The sequence below is a fragment of the Mustela nigripes genome, chromosome 1 (assembly GCF_022355385.1).
Source record: "Mustela nigripes isolate SB6536 chromosome 1, MUSNIG.SB6536, whole genome shotgun sequence".
Lineage (NCBI taxonomy): Eukaryota > Metazoa > Chordata > Mammalia > Carnivora > Mustelidae > Mustela > Mustela nigripes.
The window spans coordinates 110,695,909-110,715,711 of NC_081557.1; the positions used below are offsets into that span (position 1 = coordinate 110,695,909).

General features: G+C 43.6%; 1 protein-coding gene across 1 annotated transcript in view; it reads left to right on the plus strand.

Moving 5' to 3' along the window:
- The first annotated feature begins 7,629 nt into the window (after window positions 1–7,629).
- The window catches only part of DOCK5 (dedicator of cytokinesis 5), a 211,730-nt gene continuing 199,556 nt past the window's right edge, over window positions 7,630–19,803 (plus strand). The window contains exon 1 of the mRNA XM_059372023.1: window positions 7,630–7,897. Within this exon, the coding sequence (XP_059228006.1) occupies window positions 7,855–7,897 (43 nt within the window). The 5' untranslated portion in view covers window positions 7,630–7,854. The remainder of the gene's footprint in view (window positions 7,898–19,803) is intronic.

Here is a 19,803-nt window from a genome sequence, read left to right on the forward strand (position 1 = left end):
GTGAAAGCATTTCAGAATATTACTCATCTATATATCCAACGGTGATGAGAACAGGATATTGGAAAGGTATCCGCACCCCCATGTTCACTGCAGCATTATTCACAATAGCCGAGATACGGAAATAACCTATCAATGGATGAATGGGAAAAGAAAATGTGCTGGATTTATTTATGCACAGTGGAATATTATTCATCATGGAAATAGAAAGGGATCCTGCCATTTGCAAGAACATGGATGGATCCTGAGGGCATTATGCTAAGTGAAATAAGTCAGAGAAAGACCAGTACTGTATGGTCTCATGTATATGTGGAATCTAAAAAAAAAGTCAAACTTATTAAAATAGAGAGGAGATTGGTGGTTACCAGGGCCTAAGGGGAGGGGAATATGTTGGTCAAAGGGCACAAACTTCCAGTTATAAGGTGGATAGGTTCTGGAAGTCTAACACACATGTGATTATAGTTAACAATACTGTATTATGTATTTGAAAACTTCCTAAGAGTAAATCTTAAATGTTTTTACCACACACACAAGGTGGTATAAGTGACAGAGGTGGTCCTTATTGTGGTCCTTACCTCACAGTATAGAAGTGTATCAAATCATCATCACACTGCACACTTTAAACGCATGCAATTTGGGGCACCTGGGTGGCCCAGTGGGCAAAGCCTTTGCCTTTGGCTCAGGTCATGATCTCGGGGTCCTGAGATTGAGCCCCGCATCAGGCTCTCTGCTTAGTGGGGGGCCTGCTTTCCGCACCCCCCCACCCCGCAGCCCGCCTCTCTGCCTACATGTGATCTCTGTCAAATAAATAAATAAAATCTTTTTAAAAAAACGCATGCAATTTGATATGTCATTATATTTCAGCAAAATTTTTTTTTTTAAAGTTCCTATCAGTCACTGGTTCTACAGCTTCAACACCCTTATTTATTTCCCTGCCAAGTCCCCCTTCCACTATTTCTGGAAAAGCCCAAAGGGTGTAACTCAGAATTCACAGCAATCTGCCGACTTTTTCTTTTCTTCTGCTCTGACCTTTGCCAGATGGTCTCATCAGTATCTACCTGGCTGTGCAAACTTTTTCATGGAGGATGTCACCTCTCTTGGCACCATGAACTGAGAAAACCCATCGTCATTTCCACTAGGATACTCATGAGAGTGCCTCCCTCCATTCTTTTCCTGCTCAGCTTTACTGAGATATAATTAACATATAACACTGTGTAAGTCTAAGGTGTACAACATGTTGATTTGATACATTCATCTATTGCAAAATAATTAATCCCACAGCTATAGCTAACACCTTGATCACATCACATAATTACCATATGCTTTCCTATATAGTTCAGGTGAGAAAATTGAAGATCTACTCCCTTAGCAGCTTTCAAGGATATAATATAGTATTGTCAGCTATAATCACCATGCAAGATCCTCACAACTGGGGCACCTGAGTGGCTCAGTGGATTGAACCTCTGCCTTCGGCTCAGGTCATGATCTTAGGGTCCTGGGATCGAGCCCCACATCAGGCTCTCTGCTTGGCATGGGGTCTGCTTCCCCCTCTCTCTCTGTCTGCTTCTGTGTCTACTTGTGATTTCTCTCTCTGTCAAATAAATAAATAAAATCTTAAAAAAAAAAAAAAAGATCCTCACAACTTATTCGTCTTCTAACTAGGGGAGTTTGCACCCTTTGACCAACTTCTCCTCACTTCTCCCAACCCCCAGACCCTGCCAACCACGAAACTTTCTATGAATCTGGCCTTTTTTAAGATTCCACCTTCAAGTGAGATTATACAGTATTTTTCTCGGACTTACTTCACTTAGCATAATGCCCTCAAGGTCATCCATATGCTATCACAAAAGTCTGTCTTTCTCATGGTGGAACAATGGTCTATTGTATGGACACACCACATCTTCTTTATCCATTCATCTTGGATGGACACTTTGTTGTTTCCATATCTTGGCTGTTACGAATAACAGTCTGAAAAATGTGCCTCCCCCGTCCACCTGAGGAAGTCTACTTGTTCCACTTGCTCGTCTGCTGTCTTACAAAGGCTTAGCTATGTTTTTTATTTATAGCTCCTATCATTCAGAATAGAGTTCAGAGGATCTAGGCCAAGAGACAATTCCCCCAAACAGATACTGTTTTCAGGAGTGCCCAAATCTCTAAAGCAACTTTTATTACCTGGAGTCATTCTCTTCCAACAACTTGTTTTCCAGGAGCTTCTCTCAAACTCTTAATGTAGCAGACTTCTGGTGGAAAGGTCCTACACTGATGTCTCCCTTGTCACCCTGACTCTTCTCCTGGCGGCACCCCCAGCCTTTCCACTCACTTCAAAAGGTGGCGGTCATAGTTTTGAGCAGGGATTGGCCAACTATGGCCCTCGGGCCAACAACAACCCACAACCTGTTTTTGTACAGGCTTCACGTTGAGAATATTTTCTACATTTTTAAATGATTGAAAAAGTCAAAAATAGAATATTTCATAACATATGAAAATTATGAGATTCAAATTTTGCATCTACAAATAAAGTTTTATTGGAACACAGTCACACTTATTTGTTCACATATTGTCTATAGCTATTTTCCTGCTATAGTTACAGAGTGGAGCGGATGCAACAGAGACCAGATGGCCTGCAAAATCTAAAATATATGTATGGGCCCCTACAGCAACAGTTCACTGACTCCTGGTTTAGAACATGGACCCTGGAGCCAGTCTGCTCAGGGTTTGAATTTAGTTCTGCCGCTAACTCATCATGTGGGCAATAACTTAGATTGTTCTGGGCCATGCTTTCCACATTTGTAAGGGTGGGGGGCAATAGTTTGATTTACCTCATTAGGTTGTGTGGGGATTAAACAAGTTGATTTAGAATAGTGCCAGGCACAGGCCATGAATATTATTATTGCTACACTACAGCTGGCGACCACGGAAAATCTATCTGGTGTTAAATAAAAATTCTGGATCCAATATGTGTTTCTTAACTGACCATGAAGTAATGGGAAGACAAATGTGCTGACTATGACAGTCACCTAAACAATATAGTCACAGTGTCACTGTTACCAAAGATTGCAGAATGAAGCTTCACTCTTGTCACAAGGTTAAATTTGTGCATTTAACTTCTTGTTTACCTCTATCATCCAGGAATCTCAGCGACCAAGAAGTTTTCTTTTTTTTATTTTATTTTGAAGAAGGTTGAATAAAACTTTTCATTTAAAAAAATTTATTTTTTTAATTTGTCAGAGAGAGACACAGAGACAGCACAAGCAGGGGGAGTGGCAGGCGCAAGGCACCTAGTGTGGGATTCCTATCCAGGACCCTGGGATCAAGACCTGAGCCAAAGGCATATACTTAACCTACTGAGTCACCCAGGTATCCCAAAACTTTCCCTTTTTCAATGTTTGATGTCATTTTTCCATGTAAAATATAATTTTATATATTGGCATGTACAAATTAATTATTTTGACATATACAAATTAATTATTTTGACTTATGCTTACACCATAATTTTTCCACATTGCTTCTTAGTTTCTACCTCCTCTTGTTTTAAAGAATTTAAGGAAGACAAATTTTCAACACATATAGGAACTTTTCAAGATACACGTATGAGTAAAGTTTTGAAAACTCCAATGGTTTTCATTGTTTCTCACATGAATATCCAATTTTCATCAAACTAATGACTTTGAATTGCTCATGTCATCAGCTTCTCCCAAAGGTGATCTTGAAGCACATTTCGGTCTTTACAGCAACGAGCATTCTAGAAACAAAACTACAAGCTTTCTGCTGTGTGAATAGGATGAAAGTGCTTCCCAAGCTTAAATCACACAACAATGGGGATGAGGCTATGACTTGCTTTAGAGCGCCGACCATCATCTCCCACTCATCAGAGAAGCAGAACCTACAATATCACATGGCAGAAGCACAAACAGACCCCAAAATGCTCACCAGACAAATCATTTGGGGGGTGGGGCAGAGAGTGGATAGTGATGTGAGTTTGTAGGGTACATTAAAAAAAAGTGCTTCTAGGGGTGTGGAGGTCAGTTTCTTTGTCCCCTTTAGCTCACAGGTCCCAAATGCAATGCATCGCCCTGTGCTCCACCTACATACAACCACCTTGTCCTAAAGCATTTGCCCTTAGAAGACCGTAAAGTGGTGGTTAGAGCCGATTATGCTTTTCCCTTTTTTTTGGCGGGGTGGGAATTCTAGCAAATACACTCATTCATACATAGGCTCAAAGAATGAGCCTCTTCTATCTAGGAAGACAAAAAAGAGACACTTTTTTAAGCAGAATCCATAGCTTCTTTCAGAGAAGCAATCTAGTCAGCCAGATGTGGCAAAATAAACCTGGTAATCAATGGAGGAAGTGAAGGCTCTTGCCAGTTATCCCCACATTTGTCTTTCTCTTAGTCATTGTAAAGGATAGTCACAATTTTCATGTCAAACTGGCCTCCAAATTAACTTATCCTCATTTCTTTCTCCAAAGCACACTTTCTCCAAGGCATACTCTCAAGCAGAGTATGCTAATGCCGGCGGGTGCATAAATGTGTTTGTATTTGTGTAGGTTTTGAAGTCTGAATATCTCTGGTTGTGGAATATGCTTACTGTTTCTTCTGAAAAGAAATCAGCCGGAAGTGAAATGATATTTCTGGGAATCACACTCTTATTACACCTACCCATCTGGTTGACTCTCTAATTTTAAAGCCTAATTTTAATAAAAGACATTGAATAGCTCTGCTTTTATGATTTAAATGGACTTTCAAATTTGGATTTAACCATCTGATATAACAAAGTGGGTGGGCTTCAGGCTTCAGAGGAAAAAGAATAAACATACTGAAAGTCGTAATTAAAATTTTCCGTTTGCCTCCAACCCTCTTAATGCAACCATTGTCAAACCTGAGATATCCAATGCCCAAATTCAAACCTCAAGTGTTGCAAAATGTGGTAGGGGGTGGCAGCTGAAAACATTCCAGAAAAGGCAGCCGAAATGATTTTGGTAGAAATCCAGATCCACTTAATGAGCACGAACACTCTGATGTATTAAATTCAGAATATAACAGTGGTTAGAGAACATCGGTGAAACAATTTCCTTGAACAGAGGTGATTAAAATAACTTTGTGAAGGTCCCATTCTATAATGCAAATGCTTCAGCTCCTAATGGTCCACCTGTAGGCATCACTGACTGAGAAAGGTATGACAAGGTAAGCCATAAAGAAGTAAGAGGGCAAAACTTCAGTATGGGACAATTTGGATGTATTTACCAGTTGCTCAAGCCCTCAGCCTTAGAGTTATCCTTGACCCATCTATCACACCCAGGGACAAGATCCAAGTTCTCTGGGGCCTGAAGCATATAGGGTAAAGATCTTAAGAAAACACACACACAAACACAACAAACTTTTTTTCTTTGCAAATTTTCCAGAAACATAAGCTAATGAAAATGTCCAGAAGCCTCACAGTAAATTCCCCTCAGTGCACACAGCACTCCTGTTGGTTCTGCCTTCAGTGTATGCTAAGAATCCAACCTCTTTTCAATCTCTCCCCTACCATCCTGGACCCAACTATTTTCATTTCTTGCTTGAACTACTAAAATATTCCTGTGTCTTCCCTTGGGCCTCTATAATCTGTTCTTCCCACAGGCAAGCAAATTAGATTGTGTCCTAGGTTGGCTCAAAACCCTTCAACCTTTTGTTGTAACATATAAGTCCTTATTACTCCTTTCAGGGTCCTGCTCTATCCGGCCACCCTATGCCTCTTGGACCAAACTTGGTCCTTACTGACCTCTTACCAACCAGGATTTCTTATTGTTTTAAGAACATGTTAAACATGCCTCCAGGCCTCTGCATTTGTCGTTCCTGAAGTTCAGAATACTTTCCCCTGGAATCCATACTTCCTTCTAGTCTATCTTCAATGTCACCTTCGCTCAATATAAAACAGCAGATTCTACCCCTCACCCCCAATCCTATCCTCCCTGCTTGGGATTTTTCTCTACATGCTTAGCCTCATGTGGCAGTATCTTTGTTTTGTTTTTACTCTCCTCTTCCGGACTGTAGGCTCTATGAGGGTAGGGGTTTTACTGTATTCATTGCTGTGAACCATTCTTAGGACAGTGCCTGAAACCCAACAGGCACATACCTAATGTTTGTGGGAAGAAGAAGAGATTATCTAGCCTGGAAACTAGGTTAATCATGATATCATTGGCAGAGAAAGAAAAATTATTTTCAGGGAGATGGTGGAATGCCTTCATGCCTTCCTGATGTTGAGTCTAAAGTGACAGATTCTTAAATGATCACTACACTCTGTGAATAAATGCCTATTTTTGATGGAGAAGAAAGTAAGGAGTTAACTCACCTAGAACAGGACTTTTTTTGTTTTGTTTTAAATTTCAGATCTGGTTTTGCAAAAGTTACCAAACTTACAATGCACTAATTCTCCAATCAAGTTTCATTCTCTTCTACTACGTGTAAATTTTATCTCTTTCATGTTCCAAACAGGCAAGGAAAATGTCATAGGCTGCAAGGACAAAACAAGTTGTTTCAAGAGGTGTTTTCTCAAACCCTCAACATAAATGGGCTGGTCATTTACTCTGAGATTTTACTTCTGTGGGTCGTTAGGTAGCAAAACGTCCCTCCCCCTTTCTCTACCCCTCAACTCAGGTGTCTCTAATCCCACCGTCATTCCCGAGGTCTCTCCTGGAGGAAGTGAGATCCGGAAGGGTTTCCAGAGGGCTCCAGGAGAAGCCTTCTTCAGTTCAAAGGAGCGAGTCCCTGCGTTTGGCTGTTGGTCAAAACTACACAGGCAGCGAAGGAGAGAGAGGACTCGGGTGTGCCCCGTCCCCCACTCAGGCTGCAGGTCTCTTGGAAATGGGGGGGTCCTAGGGGAGAACTTTTCCCTGGAGCATAAGGGTCCGCATTTCTCCAGCTGGGGAGGAGTGCCGGTGTTTGGGAGGGGGGTACAGAATTTCCAAGTTAAGGCTCTCTGAAGAATTTTTCCCAACTGAGCTCCCCTAGGAAACTGACGCTTCTGCAGAGCACGTCTCCCTCGCATCGGGTCTCTATTTACCCGGAGACGGATGAGCCCGCTTTGAAAGCTATACACGGTGGCCCGGGGAGATCATGTCAGCCCCGGAGTCTGGCTTCCGGCTCTCTCGGTGTCAGTTAAAGCTCTAGGGGGTGAACGCCGTAGTCAACTGCTCATTCATTCAACAAATATTTATTGAGCGCCGCTGAGTGCCAGACACTGGTGTCTGGGGGCCGAGAAGCAACTTATGAATTTATGCTCGTTCCCCCAGAGGCGCGACGCGCAGTGGGCGCGACCCCGCAGTCCTTGCCCACCCGCGGCCCGCAGCCCGCCTGGGTGTGCCCCGCGCCTCCAGCGCGGCCCTCCCGACGCCCCCCGGGATCCAACCTCGAGGGTTTAATCCGGGTGAGGAAGACAGTGCGGGGGAGGGTGGAACGCCAAACACTAAATGGAAAAAACCTGAGCCGAAGCGGCTCCCGGGAAGTGCGCGAGGCGGAGCCCGCAGAGCGCAGAGTCCCAGGGCGGGCGGGAGAGGCCGGGCGCCCGCGGGTCGGGGCGCGGAGGCGGCCCCGGCGGGCGGAGGGCGCGGCCGGCGGGAGGGGCCGGGGCGGCGCCGGGAGGGGCGCGCACGGCGGCGCGGCCGCCCGGCCCAGCAGGTGACCGCGGGCCGGGGCCGAGCCGGAGCGAATCCCGTGCGGGCGGCGCGACTGGGAGACGGCTCTCGGGGTCCGCGAAGTTTGCCGGAACATGGCGGAGGAGCCCGGGGCGCGCGGGAGCGCGGCGCGGCGGCGGCCGGGGCCCCAGGAGCTGTAGCCGCCGCAGCCGCAGCCGCTGCCGCCGCGGGGCGAGGTCGCCGCCATGGCCCGCTGGATCCCGACCAAGAGGCAGAAGTACGGGGTTGGTGAGTGCTCGCCCCACCCCGCCCGCGCCCGGCTACCGCGAAGTTCGCGGGAGCGGCCCTGGCTTGCGCAAAGTTGGGCGGCGGACGCCGGGCCACTGGGTACCCGCGCTGCCCGGTACCGGGTTCGGCTCCCGCTGCCCTCGCAGGCGCAGTCGGGGCTCAGCTACCCCGGCGACAGTTCCCGGTTGGGGACGTCCCTCCCGGTTTGGGGAATCCGAGGGGCTGAAAGTGCACTCGGGCTCCGGGACTGGTCACCCGGCTCCCGAACCGGCGCTCTGCACGATGGAAACGTCAAAAGACGAGCGCTTGCCTGCTATTCATTTGGGGGCACCACGCCCGGGTGCTCGCCTTTCTCCTCCGCATCTTTGTGGTTTCATTGAGTAGTTTGTAATTCGGCCGCCGTCGGCCGAATGCGGGTGCCGCCCGGGGACCCAGGGCTTTCTGCCTTCCTTCTTCCTGGGTTCTCTCTGAGGTCCCAAAGTGAGGGTTTGGGGGTGGAATGCCGCCCGCCCCCCTTTCCTCCCAGGGACTGGGACTCTGCTAACAGTTGTAAACTGAATGGGAAACTGAAATCGTGGGGTGGGGGTGATGGAAGAGACAGGAAGTGTGTGACCAGGCAGCGGGGGGTGGTTGCCCCCCGGGGGCGGGGGGGGGCGGAGTACTGGTTGTGCAGACACGCTCGTCCCTAAGGGACCGTGCATGAAGACAGACGGTGTTAAGACTGCCTTCCGAGCCCCGAGTTTCATCGTGGGATAACATGAGGATGTTTTGTTAAGAAAGCTGTGACAGGTCCTGCCCAGGCACTTGGCATTCCTAACAGCGGTCCTGGAGGAGCCCCCACCACCCGCGGAGGGATTGCTTTTGTGTTGTTTTGGACCCAAAACACTGGCTGTGCCTGCTTTTGACCCAGGGGAAAAATCGTGGTCCTTGCACCTTGTATCCAGGAGTGAGGTTGCTGAGGTCTCGTGGGAAGACTGCCATTAGTCGGTAGATTACAGGGCAAGTAGATTTCCGAGCGGTTCCCTAGAATAAACACAGTTGTGTGTGTTGAGAATTTTATCACTTCCTGTCAGGTTTATTCATTTGGGCCATTTGTAATTTAATCTTTTACTTTCGTCCCTTCCCCGCCCCCATTTCCCCCTCACTGCTTCAGTTAGTAGGGAGTGGTCCCTGGACCTCTTATGTGCTTCTGCGTTTTCTGACCATGAAGTCCTTTGCAGAGATACTCTTAAACGTCCTCTAGTGCTTTTCAACTCTGTAACCAGGAGTCAGTTTAAAAAAACCAACAACCAAACCCTTTCATATTTACTATAGTATTCTTAATTGTTACCCTTTATATATGTATATAAGTGTATATAATACTATATATTGTATATACATAATTCTTGTTTTCCCTCTATTTAAAAAAAAACACACAACTTGTTTCCTCTTACATTTTACTTAGAATCTTTGCACTTTCCTGTGGTTCCAACTCAGAAATGAGTAGGTCATTCTTCTGCTCCAGAACACCTTGTCATAATTTGGTCATGAGGCTTTAGCATGGCAGGTTCCAGTAAGTAGCCAGTAGTTATGGAGGGGAAATGGTCTCATAAGATAGAGGGAATTCGTTTCTTTATATTTGAGTGTTATAGAGTACTACTAAATTAAGGCATATTTAGGGACGCCTGGATGGCTCAGTTGGTTGGACGACTGCCTTCGGCTCAGGTCATGATCCTGGAGTCCCGGGATCGAGTCCCGCATTGGGCTCCCAGCTCCATGGGGAGTCTGCTTCTCTCTCTGACCTTCTCCTCGTTCATGCTCTCTCTCACTGTCTCTCTCTCAAGTAAATTAAAAAAAAAAAAAAAATCTTAAAAAAAAATTAAGGTATATTTAGCGATGCCTAATCATTAATTACTACTTACAAAGTTATCAATTTTAATTTTAACAGGATCCAAAACAATTTATGACTTTCATGTAGGCCCCCCCATATGGGGTTTTTTGTTTGCTTTAAATATTTTATTTATTTATTTGACAGAGATCACAAGTAGGCAAAGAGGCAAAGATTGAGGAAGAAGCAGACTCCCCGCTGGACAGAGAGCCTGATGCGGGGCTCTATCCCAGGATTCTGGGATCATGACCTGAGCCGAAGGCAGAGGCTTTAACCCACTGAGCCACCCAGCCGCCCCCGCCCCGTGGTTTTAATGCCATTGTCACAGGAGCAAGTATGACATGTTTTCTTTCTTTCTTTTTTTTTTTTTTAAAGATTTTATTTATTTATTTGACAGACAGAGATCACAAGTAGGCAGAATGGCAGGCAGAGAGGAATGGAAGCAGGCTCCCTGCCGAGCAGAGAGCCCCATGCGGGGCTCGATCCCAGGACCCTGAGACCATGACCTGAGCCGAAGGCAGAGGCTTAACCCACTGAGCCACCCAGGCGCCCCGACATGTTTTCTTTCTAATACACTTTCCCCCCCTGTTCTGGGATCAGATTACCTGGTTATTTATCATCAGCCAAGAAAGTATTTGAGTTGCATTTCCAGGGCATAGGTGGTAGCAAAATTGCCCAAGGATATAATTTGGCACACTTATTTTACTAGACACAATGGATTCTGATTAATCTTGGCTTGACAAAAGGACCCACTGTTAGGACAGATTAGCCTCAGAGATAAATCACCATTGTTTATTCCTAAAACTCACTGTTGTTCGTAACACCTCCCTCCTTGGAAGCCTTCCGTGGCCTACAGGGTAAAGTCTAAATTGAGCCCAGCTTTCAAGGTTATGATAATCTGGTTCAACCTGTCTCCACCAGCCTTATCTCTCCTGGCGTCTTTCGTGAACTCACTAGTGCAGACACTGCCCTTCTTTGCTCTTGTGCAATATTCAATGGAGAGGCTCTCCTTTGGGACTTTGCTCCCTTGTGCCTGTCCCCTGCCCGGAGTACCCTCCCACGCCTGCATCTTCCCGAATCCGGCCTTTTCCTCAGGGCTCAAATCCATTTCCATTGCTTCCCCAGATCGGGTCTGAACCAGACCTTCCCAAACACTACAATCACTACATTGTGCCATCCTTTGTTACTTATCCTTTTATCCTTGGGTTCACTGAATCAGAAGGTTATGGTTCTGTATCCCTGTCACAATACCAGGTATAGAGCATATATTCAGTAACTGCTTATTCGTGGCGTTGAGGTGACATTGTAACTCCCTAACCTAATTTCTATGATGATTTAATGCAGTTCCTCTCCCCACCCACCCCCCCCATTCACCACAATATGAGTTTTATTTTGTTTGGTTAAATGTGTGAAATGAGGCCCTTCAGTCTGTCTTTACCTTTGCAAGTCAAAAAAAAAAAAAAAAAAAAGAGATGTGCTGTTGAGAAAATAAGCATAGAGTAGACAGACTCATTTAAATATGATTAGGAAAATTGGCTTGTTGGATGTTTGGGGGGGAAAGTTATCACTTGTGAGCGCCTGGTGGTCGGATTGCGTTTTTGGGTGAAGGAAACCATATGATAGCCATTTGGAAGCATTTTAATGACTCACAGCTACTCTGTGTGAGGGTGGCGCTTTGATCTCCATTTGAATTTTGCTAAGGGAAGCTAGCAGTCTCTATTCTTATATTATCTTGGTGCCACTCACTATTGGCTGCTCCTGACATAGCCTAGATTTTTCTATGGGGACTGAAATGCAATCTGTCTGGGCTTTCTTAGTTCTTAAACATAGCTCTGTTGGCTCAGTCTCTAGCATTTAGAAGGGCCTGAATGACCCACACGTGTTATCTGTGTTATCAAGGGAGAGGACCAATAGATTCACTTCTTGAAAGTTCTAGTCCATTAGTATCCCGGTGTGAAGTTCTGCATGCCAGTTCTTGGATACAAGGGCACTTCCCATTGCCATGGAAAGCTGTCTTATTTTTCTTTATTTTCTCTCTCTTTCTTGAAATTTTTGTTTGAGAATATGAGGGTGTAATCACTTTTAATCTAAATAAAGATTTAAAGAATGTTAGTGATATATATCCAGGTTACTCTTCTGATGCTTTGAAACATTTGTGTATAAGTCTGCATCCAAACAAGCAGTTCCTATCAATAATAGCCCCAGATTATGTGGATGGTTGATTTTTTTTTTTTTTGCAGAATAATTAATTATTGCTTATTTGTGATCTGTATTGTTATAATGCGATAAAAGGTAGTGTGGGAAGACCTTTGCTTTCACCATTAGCTCTTCATCTGTTTGGTTCTGCTAAACCGCATTAATCTGAAAGCACTTAGCTCAGTAGACTCTCAATTGCTGTGTAAAAATTGAGAGCAGACCCTTGTAGCTTTTTGGTAATGCAGTCAGGTGTGCTGTGGGTTCCCGTTCAGCTCTTGAGGGGAGGGTCTCAGAGGATAACTGGTCTGGGTTCCCTTTAAAGAGGGGAACTTAGAGCCTAAAGTCGTAAAGTGAATTGCTTAACGCAAGGTAACCTTTTGACTGCATGAACTCCCTTAGTCATCTGGTTAAGCCTGTGGATCATTTCCTTCGAATAATGATTTTAAGTGCACAAAGTCAACTATGAAGGGTTGGAAATGAAACCCAGTTGTTTTGAAATACAGCTGTCAAGATATTTTTCAGAATTTGTGGTATGGTAATATATGTGCTTATTGAGGCGCTAGATAACAAGATTTAGTGGCAGATCTAATAACTACCCTACTTTTGAATTAGTGATGAGCGTATGTGATTTTCGGAAGATATCTGCAGTAACTGTGATATGATACGAAAATACCTATGATTTGGGTTTGCTGCAAGTGGGGTATATTGCCTCCAGTCATCATTAAAGTAAATGCTGAGTGTTAGAAAATAGAGATGCATTTTCTTCCCCTTTTCACATCCATGGGTCTCTGAATTTGAACACAGAATAAAAATCCTTAGCTGAAAATCACACAGTTAATTAGTTATGGAACCAGAATAAGGAACAACAGTAACACTTGTTGGTCATCTGTCTACAGGAGGCATGATGCTGCTGTAGATACTCTACATCTGGAGAAGTCTTTGCCCCTACGTATTCATGTTCTAATAACATGGAGGCTAAGGATAAGGGGAATAGAGAATTAATATTTACTATTAATTTAGTTTGTGACTGTTTTAAACCCTGTAATTCAGTATGTTCCAGATACATGTGGGGGTTATGGAGATGTTTTTCAGGGGAATTAGAAACTTCCTTGGCAGTAATACTAAGATATTATTGGCCTGTTTCACTTTACCCTCCCATAAGTATACAGTACAGTTTCCCAGAGACTGCCTGAAGTGTAATACTGCAGAAGTCTGAACACCGAAGTCGACGGAGGAATCCAGTTGCCTTTCATGAAGGCAAAGGTTAAAGAGCTTTACACAGATGCAAAGCTGTGCATCTCCTAAGTGTTTTTGTTTGGAAAAGTGTTTTTATTTGGAGAAATACATATACACAAAAAAAATGCATTGGGTTTATTATGATTATTTTATTATTTATTTAATTAAACACAAAGATCTTGTTATTTGAGAGAGTGTGTGCATGCAGGGGGAGGAGAAGGGAGAGGAATGGACAGACTCCATATTGTGTGCGGAGCCCGAGGTTGGGCTTGATCCAGGCTCCCTGAGATCATAACCTGAGCTGAAATCAAGAGTCGATTGCTCGACCCACTGAGCCTCCCAGGTGCCCCATAATCATTTTATTTTTACGATTTTATTTATTAGAGAACTAGCGGAGGGGAAGGGTGGGAAAGGGCAGAGGGAGAGAGATAAGCAGATTCCCCGCTGAGCTTGGAGCCCACTATGAGGCTCCATCACAGGACCCCAAGATCATGACCTGAGCCGAAGGCAGCTGCTGAACTGACTGAGCCACCTAGGTGCTTCTATTATGATTATTTTAAATTAGTTAAAGTCAAAAAGTGTAAAATATCTCGGTTTTGCTTTCTAATATGATAAATAGTGATAGACGTAACCCACATAAACAAAAGCTCTTTGAGATCTTGAGTAACTTTGAAGAGTAAAAAGGGGTTCTAAGACCAAAAAGTTTCAACCTGCTTCTTTTTTTTTTTTTTTTTAAAGATTTTATTTTATTTATTTGACAGAGATTACAAGTAGGCAGAGAGGCAGGCAGAGGGGAGGAAGCAGACTCCCTGCTGAGCAGAGAGCCTGATGCGGGGCTCGATCCCAGGACACTGGGATCATGACCTGAACCGAAGGCAGAGGCTTTAACCCACTGAGCCACCCAGGCGCCCCTCAACCTGCTTCTTTACCTGTTATTTCATTAAACTGAGATAATGCTGTAATTCTCCTATATTGCCCCCTTTTCCAGATAAGAAAACTGAGGCTCATGGAGGATACATTTTTCATCTGTGGCTGTATAATCTCGCTCAAGCCAAAACTCTACTCCATATGTTTTCCCAAACTTCACTTGTTCATTGTCACCTTGATCTCTGACGTGTCCAGGTGCCCTTGTGAAACAGCTTCATGTCTGAGTCCATACCTAGTTGCCTGGTCTGTTTCCCACTTTATCTTCTGTGTTGCCACCTTTTTTTTTTTCTTTCCATTTTTACTGAAAACAACTATTGCAAAAGAAAATCCTACGTTCCTACCATTAAAGGAGAGCCAGTATCACATGCCATAGGAAAAAGCAACTATAAAAATAACATCAACAAAAATAAAACAGCAGTGTCCTGGAGTCTGGCTAGAATCCGGTCCCTGTCAAGCCATTTCTCTATTAAAGAGCAAACATGATGCCAGATTGAGGCATTCTTTTTGTTGTAATGTAGATCCCTGTGATTGGTGGTAGTTAATATTCTGTGAAGTAGCTGGGAACCCTGACTTGGGGAATACTGACTGAGCCATGGCTCCTAGGGGAAATTCAGGGTCAGGTTCTTAGGAGCCTCTGGTTGTGTTTTCATCAACTGGTCAGCCTTACTTTATGTGTGTTTCTGTGTCAGGTTTAAAGACCTGCTTTGATATATAATTTTAATATATGTTATATAACACATATGTTATATGTGTTAATATATGTTATATAACATATATGTTATATGTGTTATATATGTTTATAGACGTGTTATATGTGTTATATAATTTAATATCTGTTATATAACATGTGTTATATAACATATTACATATTATATTTTATAATATGTATTTATATTTTATAAATATAAGTTAATATAATATCATTGATTCACCAGCAGTGAACTCACAGCCTGAGCAAAGCACGATGACTCAAGCCTGAACCAAGCTCATCTCACACATGTATTTTCTCCATGAGACAAATGCCAGCCTTTTGGGCCCAGGGTACTACCCAGCACTTCAGCGCGATGCTTGGGGCTGTTTCCAAAGGTGAAATCATTAACAGAAAGCGTAATATGAGAAGAACATGGCACTGCCTTTAAAACCACAGAGAGGATACTTGTTTGCCGTATGAGAACCGAAAGAAAAAGAGGGCATGTGGCCTGGTTGGATCTCAGGTGGGAACTTGCACATCACATTCTGCCTCTCTACACACATTTGAGAGAGGCTGTGGAAGGACCAGGAATATTCATTTGAGGCTGCCGGTAGATTCTAGCAGGTAGGAGAATTCACAAATACAGAATCTACAAATGATAAGCACCAGGTGTAGTTGGTGAGATAAAAAGAATTAAAAATGGAATCATCGTTAGAATAATCCCTCCTTAGCTTCTCCTCAGAACCCTAGCTAAGGGTACTACTGTCTTTGTCCATACCTTGCCCGCCCACACCTCTCAGTGTCTCTCTTTCCCCCCTTTCTTCTCTTTACGTGGTCTGGGACTGTCCTGCTTATTTGATTGTGTTTACTGCTTGTCTCCTGTGCTACAATTTAAAGTTATGAGGACAGGAACTTCGTTTTTTTCATTAGGGAACTCCAGCCCTGCGAAAAGCACCTGACAGGTGGTCAGCACTCAGTAAATAAATGACAGTAATAAATGAACACTGAACCCATCATCTACCTAAATTTGTCTTGGCTATCGTAAGAGGCCATTTTCTCTAGGCTATGGAGTATACTGCCCTGTGTGTCCTTCCAGTGGGGCAATCAAAAGTAGTGGGAAAAGGAACATTTAAATAATAGATAAAGTAGATTTAATACATTGCTTGAGCAGAGGATTGTATGAACATTTTGGGGTGGGAGAGGAACTGAGATCCTACATGGTGCCCTATTAGATAGGAAGGGAAAGTGGGAATAGTCCTCCTCTTCCCCTTCCCCCTCCTCCCTCCCCCTCCTCCAGCATTATTTGTGGAGGCTTCATGGAGGAAGGTGCTTGACCACAGTGGTAAATAGGGTTTAGGAGGTTCTGAGTCATTGCATTAGTGCTGTGTTGAGCACATGACTTGGAGAGAAAAGAAGATGAAATCTAATGAAAGAAACCGGATTTTATTTTTAAAATTTTATTTATTTATTTGAGAGAGAAAGAGAGGGAGGGATTGTGGGCAGGAATAAGGAGAGGGTCAGAGGGAGAAGCAGACTCCCTGCTGAGCAGGGAGCCTGACCTGGGGCTCGATTCCAGGACTCAGGGATCATGACCTGAGCTGCAGCAGACACCCAGGGTGCCCCGAAACAAGGCTTTTAAGTGCATTTCTTCCTTCGTATTACAAAAAAAAAGAGTGGAGATCCCTTAGAATAAGCACAGCATATACTGTGCACAGGGTAATTTAAAAAATAGGAGATTACAAGTCACGTGGAGAAGAAAAGTAATTTAGAGTATTGGCAAGGGGCTTTGCAGCAAAAGGGAGTACTTATTCAAGCTTCAGTGTGTCCACATTCTCTGAAGACTTTTTGTGGTGGTCCTACCTTTCAATGTGTTAGCTTTCAACATAACTTGTAGTATCTCCTCATCTAAGTATTAAGAGACGAACCAGTGGAGTTCGGGGGATGAGGAATCAAATCTCACTGTAATGAATTGTTCCATAAATGGAAACTTTCCAACTTCTAGTTTCTTCCCAGCAATATTCAGTGTGACAACAATTACAACTCTATACGTAGGAAATATTTTAATACTGTCAGAAGAATCAAGAAAGGAACCTGGGTCAGTATATTACCACTCATTTAAATTGAGAATTATAATAGAATTGTACTAGAATTTGACCTGTATCTTTGGCCCCAAAGATTGATTAAGGTCACATAGTTTGTCCTTCACAAAATGTTTGAAAGGAGGGAAAAATAGTTTTCTCCCTCATCAAAGATAAAATCCTCTGGGAGAGGTCTACTGTTTGTGGGTGTTAAAGGCGTTAACAAATCCTTTGGGAGACCTTTGACATTGGTTTGTAAGTAGCCTCTGGCATTCCTTAGGAATCACAGGCTTTTATTTTTAAGTTTAAGAAAGAGCTTTTGAGATGGGGCTAAGAAATGACTTTGAGGGAGAGGTTTGGGTGAGCAAGGGAAAGCGGAGGATGGTTGTGTTAATTTTATTTTTGCAAGTGATGCTCAGGCCGTGTCCTCTGGGAGCCTGGCCTGGCAGTCGGGAACTCAAAGGATTGTTTGAATCGCTGGCAACCAGTTCCCAAGCAAGAGACAAAAGTGGTCTTTGTCTTTCACAAAGCTCTGTGCCATCGCAAAGCTGCTATTGTTCCAGTGGCTTTAGATTCCTGGATCCACGTTTCCAGATTGTGCCATTTTCTCTACTTTATCCACGTTTCCAGATTGTGCCATTTTCTCTACTTTTCCACACCCCATTAAACCCTGGCACTGTCCATGTCAGACACCGTAGGTGGACCCCATGGATGCCCTCGCTCAGAATCCTAGGCACCCGTTCTTTATCTTGTCAAATAACTTAGCTTGGGGAAAAGAAATCACAGCAGAGATTAATTCTCTCTTGAAAATAGCTCTTTGCTGACTCAGCTGAGGTGAGTAAGACTACGTCCTGCTGACTTGTTCGTTACACGTGTACCTGGACAGGATGCGCTGTACTTGGTTTGTACTTTCTGCGAGCCTGGAATGATAGCGCTCTCCCTCCCCAGCCTGTCCTTCTGGAGACCAGTTATAAGTCATAAACCTCTGTTATAAAAATCTGACAGCTTTGCCCTTTTGTGTATAGAATCATAAAATATTAAGGTCTAGTTGCATCTGTACACCTCCCCTCATAGCTAACATATTGGGAAATATATTGGGAAAACATGCCCTAGAGGCAGGAAGTAATCACCCAGAGTCACAGGGCTGCTCACACATTTGTGTTTCAGCCTGTCCTCTTCTAGGTGCTGCTTCTCCCTTTACAACCAGCGGAGCAAGTTTCTTTAGATGTCTGCTTAGGGGGTCTGACAAGTGATTGCCCCCCATGAAGTCCTAAAGGGAAAATGCCCATCTTCCCTGTTTTTTCCTAGGTGGAGTTTTTGGTATATATATATATATATTCAATCATCTCCCCCCTGGGCGCCTGGGTGGCTCAGTGGGTTAAGCCGCTGCCTTCGGCTCAGGTTATGATCTCAGGGTCCTGGGATCGAGTCCCGCATCGGGCTCTCTGCTCAGCAGGGAGCCTGCTTCCTCCTCTCTCTCTCTCTGCCTGCCTCTCTGCCTACTTGTGATCTCTCTCTGTCAAATATATTAAAAAAAAAAAAAAATCAACTCCCCCCCACCTTTTATTGAAATACCACTGACGTATAACATGATGGTAGTTTCACTTGTACAGTGTAAAGTGTCTGGCATGTGAAATGATCAGCATGGTGAGTCTAGTTAATATTACAAAGGTTTCCTAATGATGAAGACTTCTTTTCTTTCTTTTTTTTTTAAAGACTGATTTATTTGCTTTAGAGAGGGGGGGAGCATGAGTAGGAGGGATAGAGAGAGAGAATCTCAAGCAGACTCCACCACGCCAAACATGGAGCCAGTTGGGGCTCAATCCCATGACCCTCACATCACGACCTGAGCTGAAACTAAGAGTTGGACGGGTGCTAATTAGCTGCATCACCCTGGCACCCCGTGATGAGGACTTTTAAAAGGTACCCTCAACTTTCAAATATACAGTACAGTGTTACAAACTGTAGTCATTATGCTGTACATTACATCCCCAAGACTTACTGATTTTAGAGTTGGAACTGTGTACCCTTTGATCACCACCCATCCCCCACCTCTGGCAGTCACCAGTCTGTTTTATGAGTTCCGTTTTTTTTTTAAGATTCCACATGTAAGTGATACCATGCAGTTTTTGTCTTTGTCTGTCTGACTTCTTTCACTTAGCATCATGCCCTCAGAGTCCAAATGGCAGGATTTTCTTCTTTTTGATGGCTCAATAATATTCCTGGTGTTCTGTGACACATTTTCTCTATCTGTTCATCCTTCAGTGGACACTTAGCTTGATTCCAAATCTTGGCTGTTATAAATAATGATGCATTAAACATAGAGGTGCAGATATATTTTCAAGTTAGTGTTCTTTTGAATAAATACCCAGAAGTGGGGTTGATGGATTATATGGTAGTTCTGTTTTTAATTTTTGAGGAACCTCCATACTGTTTTCCACAGTGGAAATGTTTATATTCCCATTGACAGGACACAAGACTTCCCTTTTCTTCACATCCTCACCAATACTTGCTTCTTGTCTTTTTAATAAAAATGTTCTAAAGGATGTGAGGTAAGATCTCATTGAGGTTTTGATTTGCATTTCCCTGATGACTACTGATGTTGGGCATCTTTTCATGTGCCTCTGGGGCATCTGTATGTCTTCTTTGCAAAAATGTCTATTCAGATCTTTTCCCCATTTTTAATTTGGATTTTTTTTTTTAGCTTCTGAATTTATGATTTCTTTATATATTGGATAATTCCTTATCAGTTAGGTGATTTGCAAATATCTTCTCCCATTTGGTAGACTGCCTTTTCATTTTGTTGATGGTTTTCTTTGCTGTTCACCTTCCCCTTTTTTAAGAGTTTTGGGAAGGAAGTGTGTTTGGAGGTTTGAGCCTGCTAAGTAGAAGTCGAGCTGTGGGTTCCATG